This window comes from Sugiyamaella lignohabitans, chromosome A, assembly GCF_001640025.1.
Source record: "Sugiyamaella lignohabitans strain CBS 10342 chromosome A, complete sequence".
NCBI classification, from domain to species: domain Eukaryota; kingdom Fungi; phylum Ascomycota; class Dipodascomycetes; order Dipodascales; family Trichomonascaceae; genus Sugiyamaella; species Sugiyamaella lignohabitans.
Window position 1 is genome coordinate 1,028,035 of NC_031672.1, and position 19,674 is coordinate 1,047,708.

The window sequence follows — 19,674 nt, forward strand, 5'->3', positions numbered from 1 at the left end:
GGCCCGAGATTCGGGCTCGTCGTCGCCCTCGTCGTCGGTGTCTGGAGGACTGTGGATAGCGGTCTGCAGTGGACCGCGCCCTCGTCTCGAATGACCATTCATTCTCTTTCCTTTTGAACCGTCTGCTTCACTGTCAGCCAAAACCCCGATGCGATTGAATGTCAGCACACAAGCCAGGGCCATGCCTGAAGTCCTGCCGTTCGTTTTCTGTAAACTTCAAAAGTTGTTGCGTGCTCCAAACCTCCTTCTCTCGCTCTCCCTCCTCTATCTCTCGGGTTTCTCAACTTTGTTGCATGAGACGCGTCTTCCATTATTTGGGGGCATTCAGCCGTGCGCTCTCAGGGTCCTCCCGATCAGCAGGAACGCTGCTATCTGCTCGCATTAGACTCGTCCCATATGCACGATAACGGCCCTCTGTCCACGATCTGCCGTTGGGGGTCAATGGGGGGCGGACTGTGGCGGTGGCGGGGTTGTGGGGGCGGGGTTTGGGGGATGGGGTACTGCCTCCGGCGGCTGGGGCGCTGCCCCAGACCCCGTGGCTCCTCTCGCTTCGCTCGAGTCGGTTCTTCGACGGTCCCAGCCGCTCCGCGAAGCGGAGCACAACCAGGTCTGGGCGGAGCCCAGCCGCCGGAGGCACACCCCGCCCCCCGTCATGGAGAACCCGACGCAGGGCATGAGGGGGTCGTGGGCCGGTGGTGGTCGAAGGATATGAGCCCTGGTGCTGATTTTGTGGTCCAGAGAAAAGACGGGAGTGAGCTTAGGAGGGTTCTTGGAAGGTTAGAGGAGTTGGGGGTAGCGAGCCGCGTGGGATGCGGCGTGAAATTTGAGATCAGATCAGACCCTGCACGAGGGGGTTAGATTGAGCGTTGACGAAGAAGAGAGCAAGAGGACGGCCATGGCGAGTGGTTTGAAGCGGTTGTCGAGGTTTTTCGCCCCGCTGCGGAAGTTCAAGCCGAATGCCGAGACAAGCTCGTCAGAGTTACTGACGAATTACGGCTATTTGCGCCAGTCGTCGTCCGGTGTGTATAATATGCTGCCTCTGGGGAACCTGGTTCAGTCGAGAATTGAGTCGATTATCAGGAACCGTTTGGACGAGGTCGATTGTGCCGAGACTAGCTTGTGTACTTTAGCATCGACCAAGATTTGGAAAGCGTCGGGAAGATTGCAGACAGGCACCGAGTTTTTCATGCTCGAAGATGGCAAGTATCTATTGGCCCCTACTAATGAGGAGGAAGTGACTTCAATGGTGGCAGAATTGTCCAGTTATAAACAGGTCCCTTTGAGACTGTATCAGATTTCTCGTAAATATCGAAACGAGAAACGACCTCGTGGAGGTTTATTAAGGGGACGAGAGTTTACCATGAAGGATTTATATTCATTTGATGAGACTATGAACGATGCCATGACTACTTATCGGGACATTCAAGGCGCTTATAACCGGATATTTGAAGATATTGGAATTGATTTCGAAGTCGCCGAGGCCGATTCTGGTTCAATTGGAGGTTCTTTATCTCATGAGTACCATTACGAATCAGATGCTGGTGAAGATCTGGTAGTCAAGTGCACCAGTTCCAGCTGTGATTACACAGCCAATACAGAACGAGCTGTGTCGACTGCTGCCGATACCAGTGTAAAAATAGGTTTGGCTGATGCCGCTGTCAAGTTTTATGCTCTGGATGAGACTTTGCCGTCGAAATCAGAGAAGTCACTTACAGTCTATGCTGCTATATTCCCAGCTGGCAGAAGTATTAATCCACATTTGCTGAAGGGCCATTCTGCAGTCCAAGGGTCAGAATTGGCTGAAATCAGTGCTGATTCTGTCTCCAAAATGTCAGCTACTATTCTCCCGCTTATAGACACACGTGTAGAGTATGAACTGTCAAAGAACCGTGAACAACTCACCACCATAATCACATCTCTTATTGAACCTGATAATTCCAACCACTCGAAATATTCTGTTGTAGAAGCCGTTCAAGCGCCAATTGTAGAAGTTCAAACTGGTGAGACATGTCCCTCATGCCATTCAGCACCTCTTAAAATTGTGCCGGCAATTGAGGTCGGTCACACTTTTTACTTGGGAACCAAGTATTCAGAACCACTCAATGCTCGCATCACCACCCAATCAACTGGCAAAATGGAGCCATTATACATGGGCTGCTACGGAATCGGAGTGTCTCGACTCATCTCTGCCATTGCTGAGAAAACTCGAGACAGCGACGGGCTGGCATGGCCGAAATCTGTGACACCTTTTGACGCCGTCATCGTCGCCAACTCTGAAGCCGATGCTCTCAAAATCCACCAACACCTGTCAACTCACAACATTCGTGCCGTATGGGACGACCGGTCCACACAATTCGGAGTTCTTCTTGCCAACGCCCGAGCTACTGGCTTCCCTCTCGCCATAATCGCTGGCAGATCCTACACCCAAACCGGCCAACTCGAGATCCAACTCCGCAACAAACCCGCCAAATCCCACCCACCAACCCTCGTCTCTCTCGACGACCTCGGCCCCACTGCTCACCACATGCTCCAAACCTACTCCCCGGCTTGAGCCCTCTATTTATCTGTACATAGACTGTTACTTTGCGACGTTCCTGCCTCCGGCGGCTGGGGCTCCGCCCTAGACTCCGCTGCTCCTCTCGCTTCGCTCGAGTCGGGCGTTTGGGGTCCCCCTCCTTTGATCATCTTTTTTATTCACAAAACTCTCTGGAACCGACAGTAGCATGAATTTGCAATCATCTTAAGAGCTGTTGTTGTCGTTAAAAATTACAGCGAAGTTGGTTCCGGTTCGCAACAATTAAAGCATCTCTGTTCTCTGTTTGAAATAGCTGTCGTTTTCTTTAGACGGAACCATTACCGTCTTGGATTTCGTTACTGGAAGGATCATAAGGCCCCAATGCTGTGGATTCTGGAACACTGTAGTCTGATTATAGTGTAGTCACGAATCCTTCTGTTGCTAGTGTCAAAGTTGAAGTACTTGAATGACAGACATTCAAAACTGCCGGAGATCTGTTCTTCTAAATGGGATGTGTTGCGTCGTCTTCTGATCAATGCTGATTTCACAATCGTGAATTCTGCTACCTTTTCAAGAAGTAATCTAGTTCGTGCCATGAAATCTCCAAGTTTGTACCTTCAGAAGATACCAAACTAACAGCTGGATGCTCTCAAATCCAGTCTGTTACATTTCTGATGTCACATAGTGAATGACTTTCAGCAGACATTCGAACAGGAGCCCGTTGCAAGCCTCCAGTTATCTGGACACCCCCAAGCCCGACTCGAGCGAAGCAAGAGGAGCAGCGGGGTCTGGGGCGGAGCCCCAGCCGCCGGAGGCAGCGTGGCGAGAGGAGAAGAAAAGTGTATACGTTATCATTCGTTTATTTAGTTATTGTCATAGGGTGTCATGTTGTGCATCGAGGGCACGCAATAAATCATCTCTTTCATAAACCATTCATATCACATGAAACAGCCAGTCGCGACGACGACGGAGCTGCCTATGCATTTTAGTCTTTTTTTCATTCTGGCTCGTTAGAATCGTCAACAATCGTTAAAAAGTGTTATCAATTATCGTCATGAACCCCAGATTTCGACCCGATCACACCAGCCGAGCTGTTACCGCCCGATGATGAGGCGACCGAGTCATGGATGCTGTTAATGCTAGCGGTAGGGCTAGCACTTCCCACACTTCCAACAGCAGCGTGCTGGCGACCAGAACTGCTTCCAGAGAGGCTCAAAGCGCTGGAGAACGAATCGCTCAGTGAACCAACGCTGTTGCTAAGATCAAAGCTCTGGCTCGACTGGTGTTTACCAGCGGTTTGAGACTGAGCTTGTGATTGACCTTGCGACTGCTGCTGCTGTTGTTGGGAAGGGAATCCAATCTGAGGTTGGCCGGTTTGGCCAAGGTAGGGGTATCCACGCTGTTGTTGTTGCAACGACATGAGTGGGAGGAACTGTTGTGGGGGCTGTTGTTGATGCCCTTGGGGTTGTTGTTGTTGTTGTTGCTGCTGTTGCTGCTGTTGTTGTTTAGAACCTGGAGGTGGTGTTTGAGAAGGGAAAAAAGGCGATCCAGAAGGGGTGCCGGGAGCAGAGATGTTGTACGGGTAGCTGGCAGGGGCTCGAATATCGGCAAAAGACTTGGTTCCTCTTAATTGCCCGCCTGAACCTGATCCTCCAGATTGTTGCTGAACAAGTGGAGGAACTGGTTGTTGTGGTTGAGGTTGAAAAAGTCCTTGTTGTGGTGGAGGCGGTCCTTGACTGGAAAATTGTCCTGATCCAGCGGCGCCACTCCCAATTCCAACCCCCATGCCCCCAACTCCACCTACGTACTGGGGTTGGGGGTGGTGAATTTGACCAGACGAACTTCCGTTATAGTCAAACAGACCAGGAGGGGGTGGCTGCTGGTACTGTTGTGGCTGTTGTTGTGGGGGTTGTGGCTGATTCTGCTGAGGTTGTTGCTGAAACGACTGTTGACCTTGGAATTGAGGCATTGGTGGTTGTTGCAAATGGTGTTGCTGTTGTTGCTGTTGGTGAAGCTGCTGTTGATGCTGCTGAGGGTGTTGTGGATGTTGCTGATGCTGCTGCTGATGCTGCTGCTGCTGTTGTTGTTGCAACTGTGGTTGTTGTTGAGGTTTCAAAACTGCCACTGGACCACCATTCACACGGTCTCCACTAAACATTAAACCCAATTGTCCGCTCAAAACAGCGACAATCTTCCTCTGATGAGGCAACAAAGTGGCTGGGAAGATCAACTCAGACCGGTTTTTATCGTCTCTAAACAACAAAATCTGTGAATAAAAGTCTAACGTCTCTGGATCGTTCAAATCAACCATTTTAGGTGAATGGTTCGATGGTCCGTGATGCTGATTACCGCCGTGGTGATGGCTATTACCAACATGGTTCATTTGCTGATGGTTATTACCGCCATGATGGTTATGATGATGGTTATGACCATGATGATGACCACTTCCACCACCATTTCCACTGCCAGAACCACCACCACCATTTCCACTACCCATGGATCCACTATTACCAGCACCATTACCGCCGCCATTACCAGCACCACCATTTCCACCAGCATTACCGCCAGAATTGCCATTACCACCTGAATTACCACCCAGTCCACTATTATTCAATCCCTTTGGACCGGAACTACTACGGTGTTGCTCTTCGAGCTGGCCTCTTCTTTCTCGCTTTTCCCGCTCAATACGTTCTCTTTCTACCAAGGGAAGCATTTTCTTATACTCGACTCTCAGCTTACGACCGCCAATTTCCCGTCCATTGAGATTGGAAATAACCGCACCTGTCTCTTCAGGACTGGTAAAGTTGGCAAAAGCAAGACCTCTAAAAACGCCGCTATCAAAGTGATAATTAAAAGCATATGGCAAAGGTAGTCCCATGGATGTCATTACATCCAACAATTGTTCTTTTTTAATAGCAAAGGGGATATTTTTAATCACAATAGCGGTTGGAATGAGTTCATCGTCTCCAACAAGGTTCGACGAAGAAGACACCGATACAGCAGATGGTGATGTCGAAGGAGGAGGGATCAGTCCAACATTAACCGGGCCACCATTACCGCCATTACCACCACTTCCATTTGGTTGAAGTGGCTGTAAAGGAGCCTGCTGTTGCAGTTGAACTTCGTTAATACTGCTATTCGAGCTGGCTGGTTTGGGGTGTGGAGAAATGCTTCGAAGAGACGCAGACGACTGATCAAGCCATACAGACTGGCCAGGAAATGGCGGCAAAGGAGAAGTAGCCCTTGGCAAAGGCGACAGCGACGCAGCATTTGACCGCTGGCCCAGTGCCTGACTCATTCCTTGGCCCAGTCCTTGACCCAATCCTTGATTCAATCCCTGGTTCAAACCCTGACTGAGTCCTTGACCAAGTCCTTGACCAAGTCCCTGATTCAATCCCTGGTTCAAACTCTGACCAAGCCCCTGATTCAATCCCTGATTCAATCCTTGACCCGGGAGTTGGCTCAAACCCTGACCAAGTCCAGGACCTAATCCCTGACCTGGGAGTTGAACAGGCAACTGGCCCGACAAATGACCAGGCAACTGACCGTGAAACTGTCCTGGAGGTGGCATCTGACCCGACAACTGTCCTGGTAACCCAGATCCACCATTCAACTGAGCAGTCAACTGAGTCTGTTGGCCGTTAGTCCCCCATCCAGCAGCAGCAGAGCCGCCAGATCCATGACCATGAACTCCATGAGCATGACCCAGTCCTTCAAAACCGGGCAATTCCGATCCGCTGCCACTATTACCGCTTCCGCTGTTGTTGTTATTGTTATTGCCACTAGATCCAGACGAACCTGATCCAGTGCCACTTCCAGCACCACTGCCAGTAGCACTTCCAGAGGCACCAGCCAAAAAATCAAAATGCCGAGACTGGATTCTTCTCACGGCGGAAGCTGAAGCCGAATTGGCTGACGACGAACTGGCACCAGGAGGTCCCGATCCCGGCGAACCAGCGGACCCAGGCCCGGAACTCGACCCCGACCCCGAACCTAGCAACGACCCCGGGCCCGGACTGGCCTTCAGAAACGAATCACCACCACCAGTCCCGCTCAACTGCGACGACTGGTGCTGCTGATGCTGCTGCTGGTACATAGCGCTCCTACCAAACAAAGACGACTCTGCCATCGACTGCTGATCCTGTTAGTTTTCCTGTGTTCGAAACAGGGATACGTGGTTGTGGGGGTTGTGCCTCCGGCGGCTGGGGCTCCGCCCCAGACCCGTAGTAGAAGCAGCAGCAGCACCACCAACCCCGAAGAGCCCCCAGCGAAGCGACCCCCAACACCGCTCGCGAAGCGAGCACAACCAGGGTCTGGGGCGGAGCCCCAGCCGCCGGAGGCACACCCCCATCCCCCCGAGCGCCACCCCCACTGCCGTACTTACAGAGTGAAAAATCAAAGAATGATGGTCAGAAGAGGGTCCAGTAGTGTGGTTGGAGATGGATGATATTTTTTTTTGGTTTTTTGAGATTTTTTTTCGTTTTTGTTTTTCTTCTGATCAAACAGAGCTGATTTGTTAGTCCTACCGTCGGTCTCCGGTGCGGCCCGTCCAGAATCAGTGTTGATTGTTGGTGTTGAAGAAGAATAAGGGGAGTGTGGTGAGGTGTGTATTTTGTGAAAAGGGAAGAAATTCACTGCTAATAAAACCACGAGCTGCGATTGGGTTGGCCAGGGTGTGGGTTTTGTGCCAGCTGCCCGTTTGCGTGGGTTGGTTGTTGCATGGGCTTGGCCTGCTGCTGCTGCTGTTGGCGCTGCCTGTTCACCCCGTTTACCCTGTTATCGAGCCAGTTGGCACCAGCCGTTTCGACTCTGGGCCGACTGTGGCGCTTTTGATCGAGCCGCTGGGCCTGAAACCCCCGGCGCCGGCACTGGTAACCCCTGGTGGTCGCTGCCGTTACTGGGGAGCGCCCTGCGGGCCCTGCCCGTTGCTATGGTTTGGGGGTCATCCCACTGTAAGCACGAGTGTAAGCGCCAAAAGGAGCTCGTTTACTGGATGCTCGTTTCGGTGGGGCGCCTGCCCGTCCGGATGTACGAATCAGTGGCGCTGCCGAGCCCCCATTCCATCCCCTTGCGTCGGCCGGCTCGTACACACCCCCATCGTTTTACCGGGGTTATAGTCACGTGATGTGCTCTTAGGCCTGAAATTACTTGGTTTTGCACTCACAAATCCGGGGTTTTGATTTTACTTGTACTCAGTAACCTGACCACATTCGATTGAACCCGGTTTTCAAATTTTCGTTTTTGCTTTTGCAAGGCCGAAATAACCCCCCCTAGGCGACTTTTGCGCAGCACTGTAACGGGGGTTCCCCTGTCGATCCCTAGGCACTGGGGGGAGGGGGGTCTGCCTCCGGCGGCTGGGGCTCCGCCCCAGACCCTGGTTGTGCTCGCTTCGCGAGCGGCGTGGCGGGACCCGCCTGCTGTGGTTGATGGGGGGCGCCGGCTGGGGGCGGCTGGCCCGAATCCGTGGCTACTGGCGGCCCCGAGAGTCAAAACAGCCCCTCTGCCCCAGCGCTGCGACACACCCCCACGCCCGACTCGAGCGAAGCGAGAGGAGCCACGGGGTCTGGGGCGGAGCCCCAGCCGCCGGAGGCAGCACCCCCAAACCCCCCCGTCCCCGGACCGGACCCGGCGCAGTGTGTCAGCCGTGCACGGATTTATATGCAGAGGAGCGGAGCAGAGATTTGTGATTGACAAGAAACCTGGATCTGATGAGAGGGAGAATTGGCACGATAGTTGTGAGGGGAGGTGTGTGGCCAGTGGGGTGTTGGGGGCGTGGTGTGGGAGTGCGGAGGTTGCATTGTGGAGTGGCGTTGAGAAATTGTGGGTTTGTGGCTCGGGGGTCGTCGATGGTTGGGGGTCATGTTCGAAGTAGTCAGGGGGTGAGGACAGTGGCTGGGTCGATAACACCTGGTTTGATGAGGGGGTTGTCGTATTATACACCTCAGTCGCCACCTCCAGAGCCTCCGTTGAGGGGGTATACAAAACTGAATCGACGTCTGGTGTATGTAAGAGGCCAGGATGCCCCCAAATTTCTGAATGGACTCATCACCAACCACTTAACAGGACCAGACGACCATGGAGCGTTTGGTTTCTATGCCGCTTTTCTGAATTCTAAAGGAAGAATCATCTCCGACAGTTTTATTTATCCCACCCATTACTCGACGTTGATGTCTGATACAGCAAATGCTGTTGGTGTTGGCAGTCGAAGTACGACTGGAGATGGGTCCAGTAGCAGCGAAGTTCCTGGATACCTCGTAGAATGCGATTCGTCGTTAGCTAGTTCGCTGGTATCGATGCTGAAATTACATAAACTTCGATCTCGAGTGGAAATCTCGCTTGTCGAGGATACTGGGTCCAGTCCGAAAGTGTGGCAAGTATGGGACGATTCGACCGTCACCGACTCACTTCCTTTGGATATCACTAACCAGTCCATTCTGGTTCCATACTGTCCTTCTTTAGTAGGAGCCAGTGACTCACGAGCGCCAGGATTCGGGCTCAGACTCGTTCTTCCTGGTAATCAGACTCCATTAGACGTTCTCTCAGAAGCATTTGTCTCAGCTGACGAGTTCCCTGAATGTTCACCAGATGCCTATCACATTCGACGACTGGTGTATGGTATTCCTGAAGGAGCTAGTGAACTGCCACCCAACAGCTCACTTCCTCTCGATTCCTGTATGGATTATATGGGAGGAGTCGACTTCAATAAAGGGTGCTACCAGGGCCAGGAGCTGACCATCCGGTCTCACCACCACGGCATTGTCCGCAAACGCATCATTCCCGTGGTTCTATCCCCTCCATTGACTTCTGACTCGAATCCTGACCCCGCAACTCACTCTTTGGATCAATCTGAGTCTTCTTCACAGCCATCTAACAAGTCATCTGACGAGCTGGTTCAGCAGGAATACGAACTCGAGTCGGAACCAGCTCTTGAGTACAATCCCTCGTCTCCAGTGGCCACATCCATCAACTCAGCATCGCTGGCTGGCAGCTCGATTCTCGACATTTCTGCCAGTTTAGGAGACTCGTCACGTCTGGCCCGAGTCACCGACAACCCATCCCCCTTTGGCGTGTCCAAAAAGTCCAAACCAAGTTCATCCTCATCCTCTTCACCATCCCTTCGACCTTCTGGAACCCTTCTGTCGGCCATTGGCAACGTCGGACTGGCACTGGTCCGTCTCGAACACTTCGGTTCGTCAACCGCCCAGTTCGCCATCCAAACCCCCGCCGGCAACATCCGCGTCCACGGCTTCCAACCCTACTGGTGGCCCTCTCCAGACGACAACACCGACTCCTCTGCATAGCAACCCTTTCTGTAAATATACTAAAACCCTTCTGTTCCTGGTTGGGGGCCACTGCCTCCGGCGGCTGGGTCTCTGCCCCAGACCCCGTGGCTCCTCTCGCTGCGCTCGAGTCGGGCGTGGCGGTGTCAGATACTCCTGCGAAGCAGGAGCCACGGGGTCTGGGGCGAAGCCCCAGCTGCCGGAGGCAGGGTCCAGACCCTGCGTTTTCGGGGGTGTGCCTCCGGCGGCTGGGGCTCCGCCCCAGACCCTGTGGCTCCTCTCGCTGCGCTCGAGTCGGGCGTTGGGGGGTCCAGGTACTCCTGCGGAGCAGGAGCTACGGGGTCTGGGGCAGCGCCCCAGCCGCCGGAGGCCGATGGGTCACCCCCTGAAAAATTTCAGGGTCCAGGGTCAGGTGATAAACCCTAACACGATGGGCGAGAGGGCAGCGGCGATCGGTCAGGGGAGTGGGGCCCGTTGCTGGGGCAGAACGTGGATCGGGGTTCGGTTTTCTTGGCCTGGGTCCACCGCCCGGAGCCCGGAGTCGGCATAGCCCTAACCCTGGTTATTTTGAAGAGCAGAGTTTTTCCGGGCCCATCCCCCCTCTCAACCCCCAAAACCCACAACCCCCAACCACAGGGGACCCCCCGCGCCCGACTCGAGCGGAGCGAGAGGAGCCACGGGGTCTGGGGCAGAGCCCCAGCCGCCGGAGGCAGCGCCCTACCCCCCTTGAAAACGTGGCTAAGCCACGTGATCCGGCCGCATGGAGGGTCGATTGCCGTTTTGGGACAGGGGGTGAAACTTTTCAATGTGTCATAGAGAAAAGTGTCGAGATTGTCTGGTAGACCTTCTATTTCTAATTGAGAGGTTGTATTCTAGAACAGTGGTGTGTGTAGTGCATTGTGACGCAGAGTCAGCAGCAAGAAAAAGAAAACGTGCCACCTGAAAAGAAAGACATAAAAAGTTCTTCTTACGTTTGTAGTGCAGCCATTCAGTCATATTTTTCCGAAACCCGTTGGACTTGTGAAGATTATCAAGCGATAGATTTTGCTTCTTCTTTCTTGACTTTGTCTTTCTAAACAAGTTATCATTACTGTACAAAGAGTTCATAACGAACAACAACAGCTGAAAAAGTTTTCATTTGCGAAAAGTCGATTCTAGTACATCTCCTTTTCGACCCTTTTCACCACTTTACTACCGACAGTCAGATTCCGGATTCTAGACCACCGGTTCCAGTTCGCAAACTCGTTTGTTATTCTGGTTGTTTATTTATATTTATTTCATTGGTTATTTTCACCTGATTCTTTTTTTCAATAATGTCTGCCACAAACTCTCCTATGTTTGGACCTGATGGAGTGTCACGATCGGGATCTCCTGTCGAACAGTCTGAGGATGTTCGAATTCTCGGCTACGATCCTCTGATTGCCCCAGCTCTGTTGCAAAACGAGATTCCCGCCTCGGCTAAGAGTGTTGCTACTGTTTCTAAAGGTCGTAAGGAGGCTATTAAGGTGTTGAATCGTGCTTCTGACAAGCTTGTTTGTATTGTTGGACCCTGTTCGATCCACGATCCTGAAGCCGCTTTAGAGTATGCCAGCAGACTGAAGAAGCTTTCAGACGAGCTCGATGGTGAGCTTGTAGTTATCATGCGTGCTTACTTGGAGAAGCCCCGTACCACTGTTGGTTGGAAGGGTCTGATTAACGATCCTGATGTGAACGAGTCTTTCAACATCAACAAGGGTCTACGAGTAGCCAGAAAATTGTTTGTTGATTTGACTGATTTGGGTGTTCCAATTGCCAGTGAGATGCTCGATACCATTTCTCCTCAATTCTTGGCTGACCAGCTTTCTCTTGGAGCCATTGGAGCTCGTACCACCGAGTCGCAATTGCACCGTGAGCTTGCCTCGGGTCTGTCTTTCCCTATTGGTTTCAAGAATGGTACTGATGGCTCTGCTGGCGTAGCCATTGATGCTGTCAAGGCTGCCTCGGTCTCGCACCATTTTATGGGTGTCACCAAGCAAGGTCTTGCTGCCATCACCACTACTAAGGGTAACGAGAACTGTTTCATCATCCTCCGTGGTGGTACCAAGGGTACTAACTACGACGAGGCTTCTGTCAAGGCTATTAAGGAGAAGCTGGCTGGTTCGTCGACTACTATCATGGTCGACTGTTCTCACGGCAACTCTAACAAAGACTACCGCAACCAACCCAAGGTCAACAGTGAAGTCGCTCGCCAAATCGCCAACGGTGAAGACACCCTTGTGGGTGTCATGATCGAGTCCCACATCAACGAGGGCAAGCAATCGGTCGGTCCCGAGGGTAAAGCCGGTCTCAAATACGGCGTCTCCATCACCGACGCCTGTGTCAACTGGGAAACCACCGAGGTCATGCTCCGCGAACTCGCCGACGCCGTCAAGGCCAGAAGAGCTCTTAAAAACTAACTTCCCCTGTAATATAATACACTTTTCTCTTGCACTTCTGTGGGGCCGGCTTGCCTCCGGCGGCTGGGGCTCCGCCCCAGACCCCGCTGCTCCTCTCGCTTCGCTCGAGTCGGGCGTTGGGGGATTGATGGGACCCTAATTCGTCCCTGCGTCGGATCCTGCACACCATGATCGCAGCCTGGACATACGATAATTAACAGTGACGAATGAATCTTCCAGAAGAACTATTTCACTCTGGACGGCTGTATTGATGAATCCAATATATTCCATCATCTGAAAATAATACTCTGGTCACTGGCAACCGCATACTTGACAGATATTGACCACTTAATAAGAACAGTTAACAGTTATTATCCTTCTACTACTATAATATTTATTTTTTAGGATACCTGCTTTAGTAAATGGGTGGTTATTACTATCTCTTGTACTTCCTGTTGATTTAATATTTATTTGTTAGATCTATCATTATCTTGTACTTATTATAATATTTAGCTCTTTTTAGGACTACTGGAGCGAACGATAAAACCCGAGCAGGGGACCCCACGCCCGACTCGAGCGCAGCGAGAGGAGCCACGGGGTCTGGGGCGGAGCCCCAGCCGCCGGAGGCACGATCTGGCCCCAACCGGATCAGGGTCCCAGGGGTTATGGAGTCCAGATAAGGTGCACCATAAGCTAGCGATCGATTATGGTGGGCCCGTGGTTTAGTTTATATCAGGAGGTGTGTGCACAGGGTGGAGATGGTATCGAGCTGGCCGATATGAATCGCGAATATCCGCTGTCAGAGCACGAGTTTTTGCGTTACGACTGTCCACAACCTAGCAACTACGTGCAACCGCCTCCGTATATGGGCTCAGAAATGGAGAACCGCAAGTTTCCCCGTCACGCGCGGAAACGGTCGCTGGCGAGACCTGACTGCTTCTCAAAAAGCTGGGACCATTTCTCGGTGACTATCTCGGTAGCTATTTTTATAGTCCTTCTGGCTCTAGTAGGTACCAGTCTGTCTTTTCTAGAATTAAGAAAAGTACTAACTGCTTGTTTAGTCGTCGGGGATTGTGTGGACTTATTACCATCCTAATTGCAAACCTGCGGAGAAAATCGGGCCTGTGGCTTGTGTTGGCGGAGTGATTCCTACCAGACGTACCAACTCCACTGCCGAGCTCTATAACCGGACCATGAGTCAAGACAAATACAAAAATAACAAAGAAATGGAGCAGTTAAAGGCCTCATCTGACCTGATTATTGCTGGGCTCATTGAAGAGCACCGGGTTCGCGAGTCGGAGCAGGTCAACGACTTTGCCAAAGAGAAATCAGATCTTGTCAAAGCTCAACAAAGACGCGAATCACAGCTCATAGCTTACTATGTTGGCCAACGAGAAGCTCTAAATGAAGCACACGCTCGTGAAATCAACTCTCTCAAAGAACGAATCAACGATCTCGGCGGAGGCTACGACTCAGTCCAAGACTGGACCCAGGACGGATCCTACTCGCTTGAGGACGCCGAACCGACCGAAGACCCCTCAACCGACTACTCCGGCAATCTCGACAGCGCCGTCGAGGACGAAGAATTCCACACATGGGTCGAACCCGACTCGGACGACTACTACTACTACGACGACGAGCAAACCGACTAGACCTAATACATTTGCTTCGCTGACGGGGAGCCGTTGCCTCCGGCGGCTGGGGCTCCGCCCCAGACCCCGCTGCTCCTCTCGCTCCGCTCGAGTCGGGCGTCGACGGTCCTAGCAATCTCCTGCGAAGCAGGAGCTAAGGGGTCTGGGGTGCAGCCCCAGCCGCTGGAGGCCTCAGGGGGAACGGTGAACTTACCCCTGAGAAATCACGTGACTGAAAAGTTTTGGGATGTGCTGCAGGTGAGCGGTATCGGGATGCGTCATACAGGGTCTCGAGGAGTCAGACTGGAGATCGTGCGATTGATTCTGGTTTGGTATCGTTTGTTTGCAAAGCGAAAAACATGTCTGATTTGGTTTACGTGATCGATGTCGAGAGCGGCAATTTGCAGTCGCTGCAAAATGCTGTGGAGAAGCTCGGTTATCGAGTCAAGTGGGTCAAGAACCGTGAACAGGGTCTGGAAGCGGTCGACAAGGCCCAGAGAATGATTCTGCCTGGTGTGGGCAATTTTGGTCATTTCATGGATGAATTGCATGGTAGAGGTCTGGCTGATACGGTACTGGAGTATATTAAGTCTGGTAAACCGTTGATGGGAATCTGTGTCGGATTACAGTCTATCTTCAAGGGCTCAGTTGAGTCACCTACAGCCCAGGGTCTTGGGTTGATTGATATTCGACTCAGTAGATTCGATGATTCTGAAAAGTCTGTGCCTCATATCGGCTGGAATGGCACAGTTTTAAAGGGTCAAGAGGGCGATGATATTACCAAGTCAACACCTTCGTTATATGGCATTGATCCCTCGCAGAAGTACTACTTTGTACACTCATTTGCTGCGGTGTTGAGCAATGAGACCCAGATCCAGGCTCTTCAAGGATGGGAATATGCGCAAGCACAATATGGATCAGAGAAATTTGTTGCTGCTGTTGCGAAAGACAATGTCTTTTTAACACAATTCCACCCCGAAAAGAGTGGAGAGGCCGGTCTGTTTGTCATTGACTCGTTCCTCAAGGGCAACAAACATGCGCGAATCAGCACGGAACTTGCATCTCACAAAACCGCTCCTGGTTTGACCAAACGAGTGATTGCTTGTTTGGATGTACGGACCAACGATGCTGGCGACATTGTCGTGACAAAGGGAGACCAGTACGACGTGCGTGAGAAAGAAGGGTCCGCAGTACGAAATCTCGGTAAACCTGTACAAGTGGCTGAGAAATATTATAAACAAGGAGCCGACGAAGTCACTTTCCTCAACATCACATCATTTCGAAACTCGCCATTAAAAGATCTTCCTATGCTGGAGATTCTGCGACTCACATCCAAGACTGTATTTGTGCCTCTTACTATCGGAGGAGGAATTCGAGACACTGTCGACCCTGCTACTGGTAAAGTTGTTCCTGCTCTGGAAGTAGCTGACATGTATTTCCGTTCTGGTGCCGATAAAGTGTCTATTGGCAGTGATGCTGTGGATGCTGCTGAGAAGTATTATGCCAATGGCCGTAAAGGAGACGGCACTTCGCCATTGGAAACCATTTCCAAACCATACGGAGTGCAAGCCGTAGTGGTATCTATTGATCCCAAACGAGTCTATGTTCAATCACCCTCTGACGTCAAACATCACACATTCAAGACCAAGTATCCTGGTCCTAACGGAGAAGAGTATGTCTGGTATCAAACCACCGTCAAAGGAGGACGAGAAACCCGTGATCTGGGGGCCTATGAACTAGCGCAAGCCAGCGAAGCACTCGGAGCTGGCGAACTCCTCCTCAACTGTATTGACAAAGACGGCACGAACTCGGGATTCGATCTCGAGCTCATCAACGACATTAAATCGGCCGTCAAGATCCCCGTCATCGCCTCTTCCGGAGCAGGTCGCCCCGAGCACTTCGAAGAAGTGTTCACCAAAACCACTACCGACGCAGCCCTCGGCGCCGGCATGTTCCACCGCGACGAGTACACCGTATCGGACGTCAAGAAGTGTCTCCAGACCGCCGGATTCCCCACCAGACTCACATAGACTTAATACACACCTCTCGAACTTTCTGGGGGTCTGCCTCCGGCGGCTGGGGCTCCGCCCCAGACCCTGGTTGTGCTCGCTTCGCGAGCTTCAGGAGGACGAAAGCCGGACCCCAAAGAGCGAGATGCTCGCGAAGCGAGCACTGCCAGGGTCTGGGGCGGAGCCCCAGCCGCCGGAGGCACACCCCGGTCCCCAAAAGTATACAGTTACCGGTTTATATAAAGCTAGTTCTTGCTCTTCTTGCGGGGAGGAGCGTCCTCGTGCTCGGCGTCGCCCTCGACTTCGTCGTCCTCGTCGTCGTCTTCTTCGTCGTCGAGCTCGTACTCGGCAAGGTCGCCCTCGCTGAATGCGTCGGCGAAGAATTTGAGGGCGTGTGGGAACAGTTCTTCGGCAATGATCACAGCAATGTTCTCACCGCCTTTATAGTCGCCAGGACCCTCGCCAGAGAAGCTGAACCAGTTGAAGAAACTGGTGTCACGGCCGTCTTTGGGTTTAGTCAGGTTCTTGCCCTTCTTCCACTTAAGAGCCACCGGTGTTGATGTATAACTGTCTTCAGCATCTTCGTCGTCCTCGTCATCACCTTCTCCAGACTTCTCGGCCTCAACAAGCTCAAAACGTTTCGACACCTTGTTAGTCTCGAGGAAATCGTTTTCGGAAAACTCCCAGTGGATAGTGAAGTTCTTGACATTGTCCTCGTCCCATTCGACGTACAAATCCACCAAATGGTCCAACACCTCTGTATCTTCATAAGTAATATACTCGGCCAAAAGCTCGCTCGAGTCCAAAACAGTAGGCCAAAACTTAGGAACGTTCCTGGTTGCCTCGCGACGTTCCTCATAAACGGGCTTCAAAACCTTGGTACTATACTTAACTGCCATCCACGTTAGCACTCTCCACTTTCTAAATCTCCTGCGAAGCAGGAGCCACGGCCCCGTGTGTGCCTCCGGCGGCTGGGGCTCTGCCCCAGACCCCGCTGCTCCTCTCGCTTCGCTCGAGTCGAAGCGTCGAGAACCGATCAGGATGGGGTTTTTGGGGGTCAATTGTGATACTGGAGTTAGAGGATGGTGGGCTGGTTACTTACAGACTTCGAATTCGGCGTCTTCTTGCTTCTTCATGATATGGCCAAGGGCCTTGAAGGCCGCTCTGGGAGGTGTTAGTGTCTGCTGTTTGTGACGCTGCGGACCTAGGTTCGCCAGTCTCAATTGATTCGGAACTTACGAGTTATCGTTGGCAGCGTCGTTTTCTTCTTTAGAAACCATTGTCAAACTTTTGCTAAAACCAAAAATTGCCAAAAATTCAAAATATGGTCCGACTCCCGATACTAGCCAATCTCCTTGTTAATATATTAGGGGTGCTGAAAAACCGCCGTGCGTGCTGCCTGAATCGGAAGCCGTTGCGCAAATCTTTCACCCCCTGCATTTGTGGACCCTGACACTGCCTCCGGCGGCTGGGGCTCTGCCCCAGACCCCATGGCTACTGCTTCGCAGGAGTTGGCTGGGACCGTCGGCGCAAACGACTCGAGCGCAGCGAGAGGAGCAGTGGGGTCTGGGGCGCAGCCCCAGCCGCCGGAGGCAGTGTTAGTTGTAGTATATTTAAGTGAGCTCAGTCGTCTATAGATTCTGATTGGAGTGGGATTTGGGGGTCGGAGTTTTCTGGAGTTAGTGAATTAGAGCTGTGGGAGGGTGGCTCTTTGCCGCCGGTAAGGAGGAACCCGGGGACGGCAGCTACTAGCGCAAGGAGACCCATGATTAGCACGTTGATGCCCCAGCCATAGCGACTCATGACGGCTCCTCCTTGGTAGGGTCCGACGATTTGTCCGAGGGATGAGGCGATGTTGACGAGTCCGTACGCTTGAGCGAATCCCTTTCCTCCACCGAGGGTGCCGGGATTGGCTCGGTCGATCTCGTTGACGGCGTTAGTCATCTCGGCCATTAATGGCGTGAATACTAGAGTGAACCCGATTCCTACCATGACCAAAAATGCTATGAACATGACAATATGGCCTGTGGTGTTCTCGTGTGGAATCCACATGAGCATCAAAGATGGACAAATCCAAATAAATCCCGCCGTCACTAGATACCGGCCTCCGTACTTGTCACTGACATATCCACATACTGGCTCGAGAACCATGGGAGCTACAATGGCCAGAAACATCAGACCCGAGTAAAGCGAGTTGAAATTGAATATATCGGCAAGATGGATCGTCATAGTGGCATCCAAATTACCCGAAAACCACACTAGGATAAATGTCAGGAACAGGTTATTTAGAACTCGAGGTGACTGCAGCAGTTGAATCAGCGTCATTTTGCGGAATGAATGACGCAACGAAAAATTTTGTCGTTCCTCTTCTTCAGATTGTTCTATTGTTGAGTCTGAAGACATAGTTGATTCGGATTGTGATGCATGGCCTGGATTTATGCTTCCGCTATGGCTTGTCGTAGTCATCATAATTTCACCAAATGCTTCTTGTCGTTTCTTTTCGTATAATTCGTACTTTTTCAGTTTCTGTTCTAAAGTACTCTTTTCTGTCATCAAAAATCTGACTAAAATGTCAAGTCCGAACACTCCGAAGCAGAGGTAGAACACCGAGTAGTAACCCGCTCGATCGTACATCACACCTCCTAAAAGAGGACCCAAGAATATTCCTAAACTAAGACCCATAGAAGGATAACTCATAAGTAGAGCCACTTGATCGGGCTCAGCAGAGTCGCTGATGATGGCAAACCCAATGCCCCAGGCAATGGCTGCCGACACGCCCTGTAGAGTACGTCCTACCATATACAAAGCCAATGACTTGGGAAAACAGAGCATACAAGTAGCACCTTCCATGACTACAAACCCTGATATCATGAAAGCTCGTCGTTGTCCCAACTTATCTGAAATGGCTCCAACTACGAGAGACCCCACTATCACTCCAGCAGCATATATAGCCAGTGACGTTGACACCCACGTCTGAACCTGGTCTTCTGCAATGCCCAGGCGTGTCTGAAATGCAAAGGGCATCACCGGTACAATAACCCCATATAGAAAAGTATCAGTGAAAATTGCCAGTGATATAGTGAACACGATGAATGAAGTGGACCCTCGGAATTTGTCAAACTCCCTCCTCCATCTTATCCACCGCGGCGTCTCATATTGTGCCATTTTTTGTTCTCTTTTTTATTATTTTTTCCAATCCTTGGATCCTGTGTCAGTTAACACTTTAAAAGATTAAGTGGTTAAGTTTATTATTGAACTCTTTTGTCTTAAATCCAAGGAAAAGGTAATCTAAAATATGCACTGATGAATCAGATCCATCTGATAAAACATGCGGCACCATATTGCGCGGGAAACGGCTTTTCGCCAAGAACCAGGCACGAATCCCGCGAAACCTTATTTCAGCCAAGCGCTTATTCTGATGTGGAGTCGACTGGAAGCTGCCCCTGCTCGAAAAATTAAATGAACTTTGCTCGAAACGCACTCATTGACAGAATTCATTCATGCGAGCACTGAAAAAAGTACGATAGATACCCCTGCTTGGATGTTCAAGATTCTGCAGACCTAATGCAAGACATGCTGTCGATCAACGTTCCCCCTGCAGAACGCGATTGTCACTGGTATTATAAGCATCCTATAAACTATATCCAATTCAGCTACACTAAAAGGCAAACAAATAAACTAGTAGAATATTCTTAGAACCTAGATTTGGTCTTATCTTACTGAGCGGTCTCTAAACCAGAGCTCAAATCATCGGCCCTGCTCTTGCCCTTGGCGTCAAAATAAGGTCTCTCTCGGACACTCACGACTCTAACTCCAGTTCTCTCG

General features: G+C 51.5%; 7 protein-coding genes across 7 annotated transcripts; 4 read left to right on the plus strand and 3 right to left on the minus strand.

Annotated features, from left to right (window-relative positions):
- Nucleotides 1-895: 895 nt before the first annotated feature.
- AIM10 (putative proline--tRNA ligase AIM10) lies at nucleotides 896-2,551 on the plus strand (the record flags this gene model as incomplete). Its single annotated transcript, XM_018880253.1, has 1 exon — nucleotides 896-2,551. The coding sequence occupies one exon, from the start codon at nucleotides 896-898 to the stop codon at nucleotides 2,549-2,551; it is 1,656 nt and encodes a 551-aa protein (XP_018734567.1).
- Nucleotides 2,552-3,557: 1,006 nt separating this feature from the next.
- On the minus strand, nucleotides 3,558-6,644 carry PIN4 (Pin4p; the record flags this gene model as incomplete). Its single annotated transcript, XM_018880264.1, has 1 exon — nucleotides 3,558-6,644. One exon carries the CDS (start codon nucleotides 6,642-6,644, stop codon nucleotides 3,558-3,560), a length of 3,087 nt encoding a protein of 1,028 aa, XP_018734568.1.
- A 1,717-nt stretch (nucleotides 6,645-8,361) lies between these two features.
- IBA57 (Iba57p) lies at nucleotides 8,362-9,816 on the plus strand (the record flags this gene model as incomplete). Its single annotated transcript, XM_018880275.1, has 1 exon — nucleotides 8,362-9,816. The coding sequence occupies one exon, from the start codon at nucleotides 8,362-8,364 to the stop codon at nucleotides 9,814-9,816; it is 1,455 nt and encodes a 484-aa protein (XP_018734569.1).
- Nucleotides 9,817-11,108: 1,292 nt separating this feature from the next.
- On the plus strand, nucleotides 11,109-12,230 carry ARO4 (3-deoxy-7-phosphoheptulonate synthase ARO4; the record flags this gene model as incomplete). The annotated part of the gene is made up of 1 exon (XM_018880286.1): nucleotides 11,109-12,230. One exon carries the CDS (start codon nucleotides 11,109-11,111, stop codon nucleotides 12,228-12,230), a length of 1,122 nt encoding a protein of 373 aa, XP_018734570.1.
- A 1,969-nt stretch (nucleotides 12,231-14,199) lies between these two features.
- On the plus strand, nucleotides 14,200-15,870 carry HIS7 (imidazoleglycerol-phosphate synthase; the record flags this gene model as incomplete). Its single annotated transcript, XM_018880296.1, has 1 exon — nucleotides 14,200-15,870. One exon carries the CDS (start codon nucleotides 14,200-14,202, stop codon nucleotides 15,868-15,870), a length of 1,671 nt encoding a protein of 556 aa, XP_018734571.1.
- Nucleotides 15,871-16,094: 224 nt separating this feature from the next.
- On the minus strand, nucleotides 16,095-16,748 carry VPS75 (Vps75p; the record flags this gene model as incomplete). Its single annotated transcript, XM_018880308.1, has 1 exon — nucleotides 16,095-16,748. One exon carries the CDS (start codon nucleotides 16,746-16,748, stop codon nucleotides 16,095-16,097), a length of 654 nt encoding a protein of 217 aa, XP_018734572.1.
- A 724-nt stretch (nucleotides 16,749-17,472) lies between these two features.
- AWJ20_331 (membrane transporter) lies at nucleotides 17,473-18,873 on the minus strand (the record flags this gene model as incomplete). Its single annotated transcript, XM_018880319.1, has 1 exon — nucleotides 17,473-18,873. One exon carries the CDS (start codon nucleotides 18,871-18,873, stop codon nucleotides 17,473-17,475), a length of 1,401 nt encoding a protein of 466 aa, XP_018734573.1.
- Between the last annotated feature and the right edge of the window lie 801 nt (nucleotides 18,874-19,674).